The sequence below is a fragment of the Schistocerca nitens genome, chromosome 1 (assembly GCF_023898315.1).
Source record: "Schistocerca nitens isolate TAMUIC-IGC-003100 chromosome 1, iqSchNite1.1, whole genome shotgun sequence".
Taxonomy (NCBI): domain Eukaryota; kingdom Metazoa; phylum Arthropoda; class Insecta; order Orthoptera; family Acrididae; genus Schistocerca; species Schistocerca nitens.
In genome coordinates this window covers 1,061,612,646-1,061,628,583 of record NC_064614.1, presented here as the reverse complement: position 1 = coordinate 1,061,628,583, position 15,938 = coordinate 1,061,612,646, and the positions used below count along the sequence as shown (strand labels likewise).

The window sequence follows — 15,938 nt, the reverse complement described above, 5'->3', positions numbered from 1 at the left end:
GGCTCACGTAGCCTCGTGATGACTGGGTGTTGTATGTTGTCCTTAGGTTAGTTAGGTTTAAGTAGTTCTAGGAGACTGATGACCATAGCTGTTAAGTCCCGTAGTGCTCAGAGCCATGAACCATTTTTTTTGAGCTCACGTAATTAATGGATGGCCCCTTAAGCCGTCAGCACACGGACCGTGCATCCGAACGTTGAGCGGTGAGCGTGCCGAGTTTGTGACGTCATAGCGTGGAGTAACACGTTCGGGAATCTTCCCGAACGTGCAGAGCAATATCTGGCATGTCAGATATTCTGAGCGTGCATCTGAGCGTTGACCATGGCACAACGTAACCTACGTCACACGCACGCCGTTTCCCTTTGGTACAGAGTTGTGAGGCGCCATATTGGCATTCATTTCAAGCCTATATGTATGTATGCCGTTTCTGAGCACCAGCAAATTGAGAATCACTCGAAAACCCGTTGTTAACTGTGCGATTCGTTCCAATAAAATAATGAGAAACATCATATTCGTGGCAAAAGAATTACTGTAACTTGCGTATTATGAGAGTAGGCTATTTAAAGGCAGCGACACACTGAATATCCACCCAAAACGCATTGTTCTTGGTACAATTTGTTATAATTAAATTTCAATTAGCAGCATATCTACGATTAAGGTTTTCATGAAGGGTAAGACAATATCATTAGATACACACACACACACACACACACACACACACACACACAGTGTTGTTGGTTTAGCGTAATGAGTTACCTCACTGTTTTGTATTGAGTTGTTTGTTGGGGCGGTGGTTCGTGTCTTGACCCTCCTAAATTTTTTTCCTAACATTCGCGTTTTTATTAGGTTCTGATACTTTATTATTAGTTTAATACGAGTATATACTATAATATTTGATGTTATGTAAATATAAGTTCACCTTTTTTTGGCCCGCATCTCGTGGTCGTGCGGTAGCGTTCTCGCTTCCCACGGGTTCGATTCCCGGCGGGGTCAGGGATTTTCTCTGCCTCGTGATGGCTGGGTGTTGTGTGCTGTCCTTAGGTTAGTTAGGTTTAAGTAGTTCTAAGTTCTAGGGGACTGATGACCATAGATGTTAAGTCCCATAGTGCTCAGAGCAATTTGAACCTTTTTTTGAGGGGTGACTTTGTTTGATTGGCTTAATCTACAGGACAGCTTGCGCTACTTGTATAAAGATATTTTGCTCTTTTTTCTTTTACGCTTCGTAATTCACATTTACAAAGATTCTGCTACAGAGTAGGAACAGTGATCAAGTAAGCTCGACTTTGGGGTTCTACTAAAATGTCGGAATGACGAAATAATGTTTATCTTATGTGGAGAAGTATTCCAAATTTGTACCGCACTGTTTGTAATGGAGCTTTTATAAGCCTGTGTCCTTATTGATTGTACATGGTACTTTCCTTTTGGTGGACGATGGAGAAAATGTGCGTTTTAATAGAGCTAATTTAACTGGGAATTTTACGAGCGCCCATTTAGTAAACAGTGTGATTTACGAAGTAGAAACATCCCGCAACTGCCGCTGGAGTGCGTTGCGATCGCGTATACCACGTTGGGGCCCACGTACTGTATTCACAAGTCGCACCGTTCCTGAGCGTTCAGCAGCACGTTGAAGTTGGCACGCTCGACGTTAACGTTCGACAGCACGGTCCGTGTGACGACGGCTTTAAGCCGTGCGGTACAAATTTGGAATACTTCTCCGCATAAGATAAACGTTATTTCATCATTCCCAAATGTTAGTAAAAACCCAAAGTCAGGCTTACTTGATCACTGTTCCTACCCAGTAGCTGAATCCTTGCAACATGTGAATTACGAAGCGTAAAAGAAAAAGGAGCAAAATATCTTTAGACAAGTACCGCAAGCTGTCCTGTAGATTAAGCCAATCGAACAAAGTCACTCCTCAAATGAAGGTGAACTTATATTTACATTACATCAAGTATTATAGTATATACTTATATTAAACTAATAATAAAGTATCAGACCCAAATAAAAACGCGAATATTAGGAAAAACAACTTTCAAGTGTCAGGACGCGAACCACCGCCCCAACAGACAACTCAGTACAGGACAGTGACGCTACCCATTACACTAAACCAACAACGCACCAATAGTATTTAATCATATTGTGTTACCTCTTGCTGAAAACCTTAATCGTAGATATGTTACTAATTGAAATAGAATTATAACAAATTGACCAAGAACAATGCGTTTTGAGTGTATCTTCAGTGTGTCGTTGGCTTCAAATAGCCTACTCTCATAATATGCAAGTTACAATAATTCTTTTGCCATGAATATGATGTTTCTCATTATTTCATTGGAACGAATCACAGAGTTAACAACGGCTGGCCGGAGTGGTCGTGCGGTACTCGGCGCTACAGTCTGCAGCCGAGCGACCGCTAAGGTCGCAGGTTCGAATCCTGCCTCGGGCATGGATGTATGTGATGCCCTTAGGTTAGTTAGGTTTAATTAGTTCTAAGCTCTCGGCGACTGATGACCTCAGAAGTTAAGTCACATAGTGCTTAGAGCCATGTGAACTATTTTTGAAGTTAACAACGAGTTTCCCAGTGATTCTCAGTTTGCAGGTACTCAGAATTGGCATATATACATATAGGCTTGAAATGAATGCCAATATGGCGCCTTACAACTCTGTACTGAAGGGAGACGGCATGTGTGTGACGTAGGTTACGTTGTGCCATCTCATTGGTCAACGCTCAGACGCACGCTCAGAATATCTGACATGCCAGATATTGCTCTGCACGTTTGGAAAGACTCCCGAACGTGCTATTCCACGCTATGACGTCACAAACTCGGCACGCTCAACGTTCAACGTTCGGATGCACGGTCCGCTTGCCGACGGCTTAAGACCGCGCGCGTGTCGCCTACACGGGCGTCACAGCTGCCTAAGAGGACATCCATTAATTACGTGAGCTCAAAAACTCATTTGAAGAGTAGAGGGGTGGATGAGGCAGAGAGAGCATACGGTACGCCATGTTACACGCCATTTAGCAGCAGAGGGCTACAAATATGTAACGAATAATAAAGGTGAAACTTCCTGGACTTCAAATAGCCTACTCACATAATACGCAAGTTACATTAATTCTTTTGCCACAAATATGATGTTTCTCATTATTTTATTGGAACGAATCACACAGTTAAGGACGGATTTTCCAGTGATTCTCAATTTGCTGGTGCTCAGGAACGGCATATATACATATAGGCTTGAAGTGAATGCCTCACAACTCTGTACTGAAGGGAGACGGCGTGCGTGTGACGTAGGTGACGTTGTGCCATCTCATTGGTCAACGCTCAGACGCACGCTCAGAATATCTGACATGCCAGATATTGCTCTGCACGTTCGGAAAGACTCCCGAACGTGCTATTCCACGCTATGACGTCAGACAACTCGGCACGCTCAACGTTCGAATGCACGGTCCGTGTGCCGACGGCTTTAGCGAGGGCTAGCTTAGGCCGGGTTTTCCTGGCGGCGGCGGGGCGCACTTTCCCAGGAGCCAGCCGCTCCCAGCATTCCTGGCGGCGTGCGTCTCGCTCGGGCTGACTCACCCACGCCGGCGCACCGGTGGGAATCGGAGGTCGGCAGGTGCGTGTCCCACGCGTGCTCCGTGTCGCCGCCTCTAATCGCTTTATTTGTGACAGACGCCAGCCAGAAATATTATCTATTTCCTAGTCCGTCCCTAACGGCTTCGATCCAAGGAAACTGGCGTGGTAAAACGTTAGCGTCCCATTGGGAGGAGTCGGCATCTAACGCCAGTCATGCAGTTAACCAGTCGTAGTACGCCTTGATGACGATTGCCACGTGTCCGGCTTTAGCCGAACATGTCCAGCTTTTAATGGTTATGTCCGGCCAGATATATACGAGTCCGGCCTGTCCAGCTTTTGTTAGGCTTTTTAGCGATGAAGTAAAGGACGCATAACAAAGACCAAGGACCCGTTCCAACCTGGTGACGTAAGCACGAGGAATAAGCATGATGATTAAGGAGACACAAGTATACAGGGTGGTTCATTGATAGTGACCGGGCCAAGTATCTCACGAAATAAGCATCAAACGAAAAAACTACAAAGAACGAAACTCGTCTAGCTTGAAGTGGGAAACCAGATGGCGCTATGCTTGGCCCGCTAGATGACGCTGCCATAGTTCAAACTGATTATCGGCTGCGTTTTTATAAATAGGAACCCCCATTTTTATTGCATATTTCTGTAGTAAGTAAAGAAATATTAATGTTTTAGTTGGACCACTTTTTTCGCTTTGTGATAGATGACGCTGTGATAGTCACAAACGTATAAGTACTTGGTATCACGTAACATTCCGCCAGTGCGGACGGTATTTGCTTCGTGATACATTATCCGTGTTAAAATGGACCGTTTACCAACTGCGGAAAAGGTCGATATCGTGTTGATGTATGGCTATTGTGATCAAAATGCCCAACGGGCGTGTGCTATGTATGCTGCTCGGTATCCTGGACGACGTCATCCAAGTGTCCGGACCGTTAGCCGGATAGGAAACAGGAAGTGTTGAGCCACATGTGAAACGTCAACCACGACCTGCAACAAATGATGATACCCAAGTAGGTGTTTAAGCTGCCGTCGCGGCTAATACGCACATCAGTAGCAGACAAATTGCGCGAGAATCGGGAATCTCAAAAATGTTGGTGTTGAGAATGCTACATCAACATCGATTGCACCCGTACCATATTTCTATGCACCAGGAATTGCATGGCGACGACTTTGAACGTCGTGTACAGTTCTGCCATTGTGCACAAGAGAAATTACGGGACGATGACAGATAGTTTGCACGCGTTCTATTTAGCGACGAAGCGTCATTCACCAACAGCGGTAACGTAAACCGGCATAATATGCACTATTGGGCAACGGAAAGTCCACGATGGCTGCAACAAGTGGAACATCAGCGACCTTGGTGCGTTAATGTATGGTGCGGCATTATGGGAGGACAGATAATTGGCCCCCATTTTCTCGATGTCAGTCTAAATGGTGCAATGTATGCTGATTTCCTACGTAATGTTCTACCGATGTTACTACAAGGTGCTTCACTGCATGACAGAATGGCGATGTACTTCCAACACGATGGATGTCCGGCACATAGCTCGCGTACGGTTGAAGCGGTACTGAATAGCATATTTCATGACAGGTGAATTGGTCGTCGAAGCACCATACCATGGCCCGCACGTTCACCGGATCTGACGTCCCCGGATTTCTTTCTGTGGGGAAAGTTGAAGGATATTTGCTATCGTGATCCACCGACGACGCCTGAAAACATGCATCAGCGCATTGTCATTACATGTGCGAACATTGGGGAAGGCGAACTACTCGCAATTGAGAGGAATGTCGTTACACGTATTGCCAAATGCATTGAGGTTGACGGACATCATTTTGAGTATTTATTGCATTAATGTGGTATTTACAGGCAATAACAGTGTAACAGCATGCGTTCTCAGAAATGATAAGTTCACAAAGGTACATGTATCACACTGGAACAACCGAAATAAAATATTCAAACGTACCTCCGTTCTGTATTTTAATTTAAAAAAGCTACCTGTTACCAACTGTTCGTCTAAAATTGTGAGCCATATGTCTGTGTCTATTACAGCGCCATCGACCACAAAGCGAAAAAAGTGGTCCAACTAAAACATTCATATTTCTTTACGTATTACACGAATATGTAATAAAAATGTGGGCTCCTATTTAAAAAAAAAACGCAGTTGATATCCGTTTGACCTATGACAACGCCATATAGCGGGCCAACCATAGCGCCATCTGGTTTCCCCATCCAAGCTAGACAAGTTTCGTTCTTTGTAGTTTTTTCGCTTGACGCTTATTTCGTGAGATATTTGGCCCCGACACGATCAATGGACCACTCTGTATATAGAAATACCAACCAGTGGCATTCTGATGCGTGCGTCAAATGCTTTCCTTCGTAGGCCGAACGAGCGTAACACATAATGTCGAAAAAAATACGCAGTGCTCAGGGTAAGCGAAGCGAAGTACCGTGCTCATAATTGAAATGCAGCTAATCACAGAGTTCCAGTGTGGGCTGTAATTATCGTATGGCAGCGGCATTTGCTAGATACTCTGATGCGTTAATGCAAAACCAAAAATTAGTTGCAATTTTGGCCACCAGGTGCAGATCTGGCGCTGTGATTGCAAGAAAGACGTACAGAAATGTGTCCATATGTTATGAATTAAGAACGAGACGTGGGCAGGAAATGTCAAATCAGTGCGAAAGGCATACTGTTGGTTTTATTGTGAACTTCTGCTTACACAGTTTGTTCAATATGAGCAGCGGAGATGTCAACGAGATGATGCACAGCGCCAGATTTGCAGCTGGTGGCCTAAATTGGAACTAACTTTTTTCCAGTGTAAATCGGTTTTCATCAACGCACTAGCATATTAACCACGTTCCGCTGCCACACGATGATTACACCCCACACTGGACTTCTGTGAGTAGCTGGACTCTAATTCCAACCATCCGGTGCCGATCACCCGATGCCAACCTGTCCCCGACGATCGCGCGTCGCTCCCCTACAACCTCTGTCAGTCGCTGATAACGCTGTCACGTTGGTTGGTTGGTTGGTTTGGGGAAGGAGACCAGACAGCGTGGTCATCGGTCTCATCGGATTAGGGAAGGATGGGGAAGGAAGTCGGCCGTGTCCTTTCAGAGGAACCATCCCGGCATTTGCCTGGACTGATTTAGGGAAATCACGGAAAACCTAAATCAGGATGGCCGGACGCGGGATTGAACCGTCGTCCTCCCGAATGCGAGTCCAGTGTCTAACCACTGCGCCACCTCGCTCGGTGTGTCACGTTGGTACATGGCATCTCCGTGTCCTTCACAGTGACCATTCAACATAATTCTCTTCACGCCTCTTGTATATCCTACCATTCTTGCTAACAACACTAAACATGAAGAACACTATCGTACTCTAGTGTCTGTTCTACTTGTCACAGAGAATTGTAAATCTAATCATTGACTTGCTCGTCGGTGGTGTGTCCATATATGAATTTTTATTGACATTCGACCATGTCTTTTGGGTACTTCACTTTTTCGTCAGGAAGTGTACTTCAATGTAATTTCTTGGAAAGGAAAGAACGCGAAATGGATGAAAGAATCAAAGGTAGCAGCTATATCACCGTATAGTCCGTTCGGCATTTGTTCAGGAATTGTCATCCTCCGAAAACGGAGAAAATAAATTTGCCAGCCATTAAAATGACATCGGTGTCCGTAGTGGTAAGATATCCGAGCACGTTTGATGATAGACTTGGTGTCATTGGTTTGACGAATTCCTGAAATATTTTTATTTTTCAGGCGTTAAAATACGTTGGTGTATACTACAGAAAATAAGGGAGAACACAGCTAAATTTCGGTTACTGTCACGTTTATGGGTGCAAAATTAATAGGTGAAGAACCGCTATTCTAGAATGTTTATGTGAATATTTATTTTGCTAGTGTTTCTATAGTGATTATCACCATCAAAATTATAAAACATACAAATAAATATGTGTGCGCCTGCGGATACATAGAATCGTTTGCACTTTATCACCTTGTCATCTATTTTATAACCAACATAAGGCAGTTATCAGCTGTTGTCAAAAGTCAACGTAGAGCAAGAACAAATAAAAACAAAAATCACTTTGACGAGCATCGAACCCACGCCCCACTGCACACCAGCCTAGCACCATAAGCACACTTCTTTTTCCGTGTTAGCGAATCCTATTGCATGTACAATAATAAGAAAACCGCAACAATCTGGTGTAGCATTGTTTCCAGGTGCCATTTTAATGGACAGTAAATTCAGTCCATCGTCTGATCCCGGGCACAGCGCACTACACTTTTAAGATAAAAGAATCGTCATATATTGTGATATTCAGGAAAAGAAACTCAGTTGTCCTATCTCCACTCAGAGGCGTCTGTGAACATTGACGAAAGAGCATGTATACGTCTCGACTCAAAAGTAACGAGACGTAACGCATTTGTTGTGAAGTGAGCGACTGTTTGCTGTTGTTATTGTGGCCTTCACTCCCCCGAAGACCGGTCTGATGCAGCTCTCCATGTTTGTCTGTCGTGTGGAGGTCTCTCCGTCCCTTCATAACTACCGCAATCTACAAGCATTTAACCTGCTTAGTGTATTCGAACCTTGGTGTCCTCCTAAAAGGTTTACCTCCTGGATTTCCTTTCAGTACCAAATTGAAAAGTCCTTCATGATGCCTCCGAAAGTGTCCTGTCAGTCTATCCCTTCTTTTAGTGTTGTGCCATAAATATCTTTCCTTTAATTCGATCCGGTACCTCCACGTTTGTTATTCGGTCGATCCATCTAGTCTTTAGAATTTTTCTGTAATACCACATTTCAAATGCTTCTATTCTCATCTTGTCTCTACTACTTATGGTTCACGTTTCACTTCCATGCAAGGTTACACATGAGACAAATACCTTCAGTGCTTGATTAGCGGCGGTATGTCGTACCAGTACCTCTAAGGACAAAAAAAATAGTCCCATAGTGCTCAGAGCCATTTGAACCTTTTTTTTATGACCTTAGCAGTTAAGTCCCATAAGATTTCACACACATTTTTTTTCACACTTCTTAAGTACTCGGAAACGCGTTAAACATTTTGAGATGTTTAAATTTCGTAAACTTCCCTCAGGATATATATCATAAAAGTCTTCGTGACACTTAAACTGATATTGGATGCTCGCAAAGTTTCTCATTTCTCAGAATGCTTTCCTTGCTACAGGCAACCTGCATCTTATACCCTCTCTACTTCGGCCATAATCAGTATTTCTACACCCTAAATAACAAAACTCATTTACTGCCTTTAATTTCTCATTTACTAATCTATTCCGTAAGCATCGCATGATTTAATTCGATTAAACTCCATTGCTCCTGTTTCACTTTCCTTGGTTTCGTGTTACCACCTCTCTTCGATACACTTTTTTGCGTTCAACAGTTCTTCCAAATCCCTTGTCATCTCTGTTCTTCCAAATCCCTTGTCATCTCTAACAGAACTACAGTGTCATCGAGACGGTTCTAGGCGCTTCAGTCTGGAACCGCGCGACCGCTATGGTCGCAGGTTCGAATCCTGCAAGGGACATGGATGTGTTTGATGTCCTTAGGTTAGTTAGGTTTAAATAGTTCTAAGTTCTAGGGGACTGATGACCTCAGTAGTTAAGTCCCATAGTGCTCAGAGCCATTTGAACCATTTTTTTGTCATCGAGAATTGGCGAGGTTTTTCTTTGTTTTTTCAATATGAATTTTAATTCTATTTCTAAATTTATTCTTGGTTTCCTTTACAATTTTCTCACCGTGCAGATTGAATAACGTCGTGGCTAGACAACAACCCAACCTCGTTCCCTTCTCATTTACGTCTTCCCTTTTATGTCCTTCGAGTCTTATAACTGCGGTCTAGTTTCTGTATAAGTTGTAAATAACCTTTCTCTCCCTGTGTTTTATCCCTGCTGCCTTTAGAATTTCAAATAGTGTTTCCCTGAGCCTTTTATAGACTTCAAAATGTGTCCTCGCTCCGTGACGAGTTTCGTCAAAATCGATCAGTGCGTTAGCGGCGGCCGAGCAGTTGTTTGTAGGAGTGTACTGAGGAACGTGGTGTGTCTGTGTTGCAGATCTACCCGGACCCTGACTCCGAGAAGGCCATCATGGGCTCGCTGGTGTACTGCATCCACCACAAGCAAGGCTGCAAGTGGATGGACGAGCTCCGCAAGCTGAAGGTAAGACCGAGCACAGCTCTGCTCTGCGAGCAAAAAGCGGCGCATTCCCTGTAACTCAGCCGGCTGCTGCGTGGGGGTACGGGGACACCAGCTAACCGGCATCTGGCCGCCGACGCCGAGGGACAGGCCGCCTACTTCATCTGTGCTGAAGGAAGACGTAGCTGCTTCCAGAAATGAGAATCGAGACTGCACTGCTGTATACAAAGGGAAGGGACAGAATGTTAATAGCAATAAATGATAAAACCGTCAAGTCTTTAGCGAAGCTTTCCAGAATACCTGTTGTTGTCTTGTACAGGGAAGATACTGACAGCCGAAGATATAATGGAATCACACAGTTGTAATTGCTGTAGTAGTACGCACGGAGATTACATTGGCGCCAAGCCATGTGCTCACCCGCTGAATCTTTGTTTCCGTCTTTCTGTACCGGATATTTCGAAAAGATTTGTCCGGTTTCATAGTACTATATCTTGTACATGAGTGAAGAGAGGAATTTGGTGTGAATTTCAGATTGGGCATAGGAGTAGAAAGTTTTTAGTTTCAGAAGGATCATCCGATTTTACATTCCTTTGAAAAAGTTGTACACGAGATGAAAAGAGCAGGAAAGGTCGTCAATCTGAATGGAAATCTGCAAATGCTAGCATATGCAAATCAGAGCCAACAGAAGACATGACATAAACATTAGAGGATCTGAACAGTAGTACAGGGAAGTAGGGCTTGACAATCAATGTAGAAAAGACGGAAGTGGTACTAAGCAGAAGGATGAATCACAGTGTACGTTGGGGGTTTTGCAGCTGGGAGAGATGAGGTTGAAGATAGTTAAGAACTTAAAATACTTAAGATCATATTTCAGCCGGTCGAATAATGTCCTGCTAGAAGTAAACCAACGATTCGTTAACACTTCCAGATCATATAACGCCCTAAAACCGGGCATGAGATACAGGGTAATGTCAACGAAGGTGAAAATGAAGATATGTAATACAATAATTGGCCCCAGCGCTGTTGTGTAATTACATAAGAGCGATAGAAAGAAACTGATGGTTGTTGATACAAAGATTTTTATGCCAGTGAAGGCATTGTGATTTAGTTTCCCATAATTTTGCTATGAAATCTTTTTCTTTTTAAACACAGCATGTAATGATGATTTTCTGAGAAGTAGGGAGCGGTAATAATGCATTTGAGTGGCCCAAGGCTGAAAAACACATTAAAAAGAATTGTTTCGAAGACGGCCCCTAGGCAGTATTCTAGTCTTTGTAAAATGTGTTACTAGAACAGCGATTGAATTCATGTAAGAACACAACGTCCTTACACATAACTGTTACACTGTCTTTTTTAAACATTGTTGTAGCGGTCACATCTATTTGGCGTAGACAAAAACATGGAAATACCAAAAACACAACACATTACCATGATTAATACGGTTTAGGTAAACCGTTGTCTTTCAAAACACCCTCGTCGTCTCGGAATGGATAAACACGTATCCTGTTTGGTTTTGAGCGGATTCTTATACCGTTCTTTCTGAAAAGTAGTGCAAGTTCAGGTAACACTGATGGAAGTGGATGGCGATCAAGCACCCATCTCTCCAAACTAGGTTGCAGCGGCTTAATAACATTCATATCTGGTGACTGTGATTCATATCTGTTGACTGTGGTGGCCATGGCATATGCGACAGTTCATCCTCGTGCAAACAAAATCAATCCTGGGCTATGCGAGAGTGTGAACAGGGTCTTGGAATACAGTACCACCACTTGGGAACAAACACTGTACCATGGGATGGACCTCATCATCCAAAATGGTCAGATAGTCCTTACCAGTAATGCGACCTTGCAGAGTAACCATGAGACCCATGGAAAACCACGATATGGCTACCTAAATCGTCTATAAGCCTCCGCCTTGTTTCACTCTTGGGGCGTAAGGTCAGCCAAAAGTTAGAAACAGTGTGAAACAAGACTCATTCGATCGAATGACATTGGTCCATTGCTTCATAGTCTAAGTTGTATGACTTCGGTGCACGATTTCCGATAACGGACATTTGCGTTACTGATGAATAGTTTCGGGATTCCGGCTCGCCCTGAAACTCTCTGGTTATGGAGCACTCTTTGTGTTGTTTTGGTGCTGACAAAGTCTGCGAATGCGACATTCACATCTGCAGTGACCTTTGTAGCTGTCGTCCTCTTATTTTTCATAACAATTTTCTTCAGTTACCGTCTGTCACGATCACTCAGCACACACTTTTGCCCACATTGCCACTTAGGGGATAATGTTTTCCACTTTCCCTGTATGCGGTATAAATCTTCGATATGGTGCCCCATTAAACTTGGGCTGTGTTGGTTACGGAAGCACTCACTGTACGAGCACCAACAATTTGCTCACGTTCTAAGTTGCTGAACTCCGACATAATGCGCTGCCAACTGCACAGAACACTGTTCTTATCGCGACTGACGCTTGCAGTGTTGAGGACATTTCACAGATGTCGTTCGTCGTGAAATACGAGGGCAGTTCAATAAGTAATGCAACACATTTTTTTCTGAAACAGGGGTTGTTTTATTCAGCATTGAAATACACCAGGTTATTCCCCAATCTTTTAGCTACACAACACTATTTTTCAACGTAATTTCCATTCAATGCTACGGCCTTACGCCACCTTGAAATGAGGGCCTGTATGCCTGCACGGTACCATTCCACTGGTCGATGTCGGAGCCAACGTCGTACTGCATCAATAACTTCTTCATCATCCGCGTAGTGCCTCCCACGGATTGCGTCCTTCATTAGGCCAAACATATGGAAATCCGACGGCGCGAGATCGGGGCTGTAGGGTGCATGAGGAAGAACAGTCCACTGAAGTTTTGTGAGCTCCTCTCGGGTGCGAAGACTTGTGTGAGGTCTTGCATTGTCATGAAGAAGGAGAAGTTCGTTCAGATTTTTGTGCCTACGAACACGCTGAAGTCGTTTCTTCAATTTCTGAAGAGTAGCACAATACACTTCAGAGTTGATCGTTTGACCATGGGGAAGGACATCGAACAGAATAACCCCTTCAGCGTCCCAGAAGACTGTAACCGTGACTTTACCGGCTGAGGGTATGGCTTTAAACTTTTTCTTGGTAGGGGAGTGGGTGTGGCGCCACTCCATTGATTGCCGTTTTGTTTCAGGTTCGAAGTGATGAACCCATGTTTCATCGCCTGTAACAATCTTTGACAATAAATTGTCACCCTCAGCCACATGACGAGCAAGCAATTCCGCACGGATGGTTCTCCTTTGCTCTTTATGGTGTTCGGTTAGACAACGAGGGACCCAGCGGGAACAAACCTTTGAATATCCCAGCTGGTGAACAATTGTGACAGCACTACCAACAGAGATGTCAAGTTGAGCACTGAGTTGTTTGATGGTGATCCGTCGATCATCTCGAACGAGTGTGTTCGCACGCTCCGCCATTGCAGGAGTCACAGCTGTGCACAGCCGGCCCGCACGCGGGAGATCAGACAGTCTTGCTTGACCTTGCGGCGATGATGACACACGCTTTGCCCAACGACTCACCGTGCTTTTGTCCACTGCCAGATCACCGTAGACATTCTGCAAGTGCCTATGAATATCTGAGATGCCCTGGTTTTCCGCCAAAAGAAACTCGATCACTGCCCGTTGTTTGCAACGCACATCCGTTACAGACGCCATTTTAACAGCTCCGTACAGCGCTGCCACCTGTCGGAAGTCAATGAAACTATACGAGACGAAGCGGGAATGTTTGAAAATATTCCACAAGAAATTTCCGGTTTTTTCAACCAAAATTGGCCGAGAAAAAAAATGTGTTGCATTACTTATTGAACTGCCCTCGTACAACAGCGCAACCTGCAGGCTTGGCCGATATCTGCATTCATGTTCAAGTATGCATTTATCGCGGTGTTTCTATATTGTTGTCCAACAGCTGTGTGTCTCTGGTTGTCAACACATTTCTTGTCACACCTATCACAGGTGAAATCGTTTGTTTCTGCTCGTCTAGCCCATCGTTGTCGCGCCGTTACGTATGTCATCAGTAGCGCCATTCAGGTCTTACACTAGCACGTGCCGCTCAGCTGTCTCGCTCTGAGGAGCCCCTTAAGCCGTACCCGGGGCGTCACGGCTGTTAGCAAAGACGCTCGCGTCGGTCGTCTGCTGCCATAGCCCATAACTCCAAATTTCGCCGCACTCTCCTAGTGGATACGTTCGTCGTAAATCCCACTTTGATTTTTGTAGTTATTTCATACATTTTCTGTTTTTTGTTGACACGGGCAACACTACGCAAATGCTGTTGCTATTGGCCGTTAAGTGAAGGCTGTCGGCCACTGTGTGTCCCCGGTGAGAGGTAATACCTGAAATTTAGTATTCTCGGCACACTCTTGATACTGTGGTTCTCGCAACATTGAATTCCCTAATAATTCCCGAAAATAAATGTCCCATGCGTCTAGCTCCAACTACCATTCCGCATTCGAAGTACGTATGCAAATTCCCGTCGTGCGACCAAAATCACGCCGGAAACCTTTTCACACGAATCGCCCGAGTGCAAATGACTGCTCCGCCAACGCACTGACCTGTTATACGCTTTGTGAGCAATACTACTGCCATTTGTATATGTGGATATCGCTATTCCATAACTTTTGTCACCTCTGTGTATGTTAATGATGTGTTGTGCGGCAGATGTTCACTATTCACCTTGTAAAAACCATCGATCAAGCCCTGAGCACTGCGCGATGAAGACCGGCGCTTTGCTATCCTCTGCTACTTGACGTCATGCTTATGCTGTATGGAGGAGCATGAAGTAAACACGCTTTCCTCCCAGCCACTGTCGCGTGTCTCGGACGTTGCAGCCACTACTTCTCATTCAAGTAGTCCCACAATTGACTCACTAGGCCGAGTAGACCTCGTTACAGTTCTTCCATTAAGGAAAAATCCCTGGCAGTACCGGGAACTGAACCTCGGCCCTCTGCATAGCAGTGAGACATGCTAATCACCCAGCTAAGGAGACGGGGCTATTAAAGTTGTTATTGGACAACACCAAGCTCTTTCTGCCTGTATTGGATTATCTGCGTTTAAAGAATTACTGTTCACTAAACGAAGTGGAACTTTAGCCCGAGATTTTGTGTTGCCACTCATCGTGAGTGGTTGGCAGGCGTGGCTACACCTATTGAGTAGCTGCTGAAGCTGTGCTTCAGAGCTTGAAACAAGTGCAGCACCAGGAAAGCATTCATGGTGTCTGCTCCCACGACCAGTTTGTGTAACAAGAAGTACACGTTTGAACTCTTCAGCGAACTTTTCACGCTCATTATACAGAGTAGTCTTTTTGCACGCAGAGGATGTGCAAATGGAGAGGCACCGTGTCCACGGTTTTGTCAGCAGCACGCATTAGCGGTTGAATCGTAAAGAGCGAGGCAAAAGCTGGCGCGTGCTTGCAGTCGCACACCGAGTGCCTGCCTCTTTGTGACGACAGCCCGGCGTGGACTCACTGCTGCTGTGGTTAGTATGCAGGCTAGCTGCGAAATCAGTGTCTAGAGGGTTCCCAGGAGGAATGGCCAATATTCATGGATAAGGCAGCAACCATCATTCGAATCAAAAATTGCCGGTAAACTTGGACTCTAAGTGCATACCTTAAGAGCACTTCTACATCTACATCTACATCTAGATGGATACTCTGCAAGTCACATTTAAGTGCCTGGCAGAGGGTTGATCGAACCACCTTCACAATTCTCTATTATTCCAATCTCGTATAGCACGCTGAAAGAATGAACACCTATATCTTTCCGTAAGAACTCTGATTTCCCTTATTTTATCTTTGCGATCGTTCCTCCCTATGTAAGTCGGTGTCAACAAAATATTTTCGCATTCAGAAGAGAAAGTTGGTGATTGGAATTTCGTGAGAAGATTCCGTCGCAACGAAAAGCGCCTTTCCTTTAATGATGTCCATCCCAAATCCTATATCATTTCTGTGACACTCTCTCCCATATTTCGCGATAATACAAAACGTGCTGCCTTTCTTTGAACTTTTTCGATGTACTCAGTCACTCCTATCTGGTAAGGATCCCACACCGCGCAACAGTATTCTAAAAGAGGACGGGCAAGCGTAGTGTAGGCAGTCTCCTTAGTAGATCTATTACATTTTCTAAGTGTCCTGCCAATAAAACGCAATCTTTGGATAGCCTTCCCCACAACAT

General features: G+C 44.5%; 1 protein-coding gene across 2 annotated transcripts in view; it reads left to right on the top strand.

The window, feature by feature from the left end:
- LOC126197885 (TNF receptor-associated factor 4) overlaps positions 1-15,938 on the top strand; it is a 684,818-nt gene that overhangs the window by 633,136 nt on the left and 35,744 nt on the right. For both annotated transcript variants that reach the window (XM_049934673.1, XM_049934674.1), the window contains one exon: positions 9,658-9,762. In XM_049934673.1, coding sequence (XP_049790630.1) covers positions 9,658-9,762 — 105 coding nt within the window. The remainder of the gene's footprint in view (positions 1-9,657; positions 9,763-15,938) is intronic.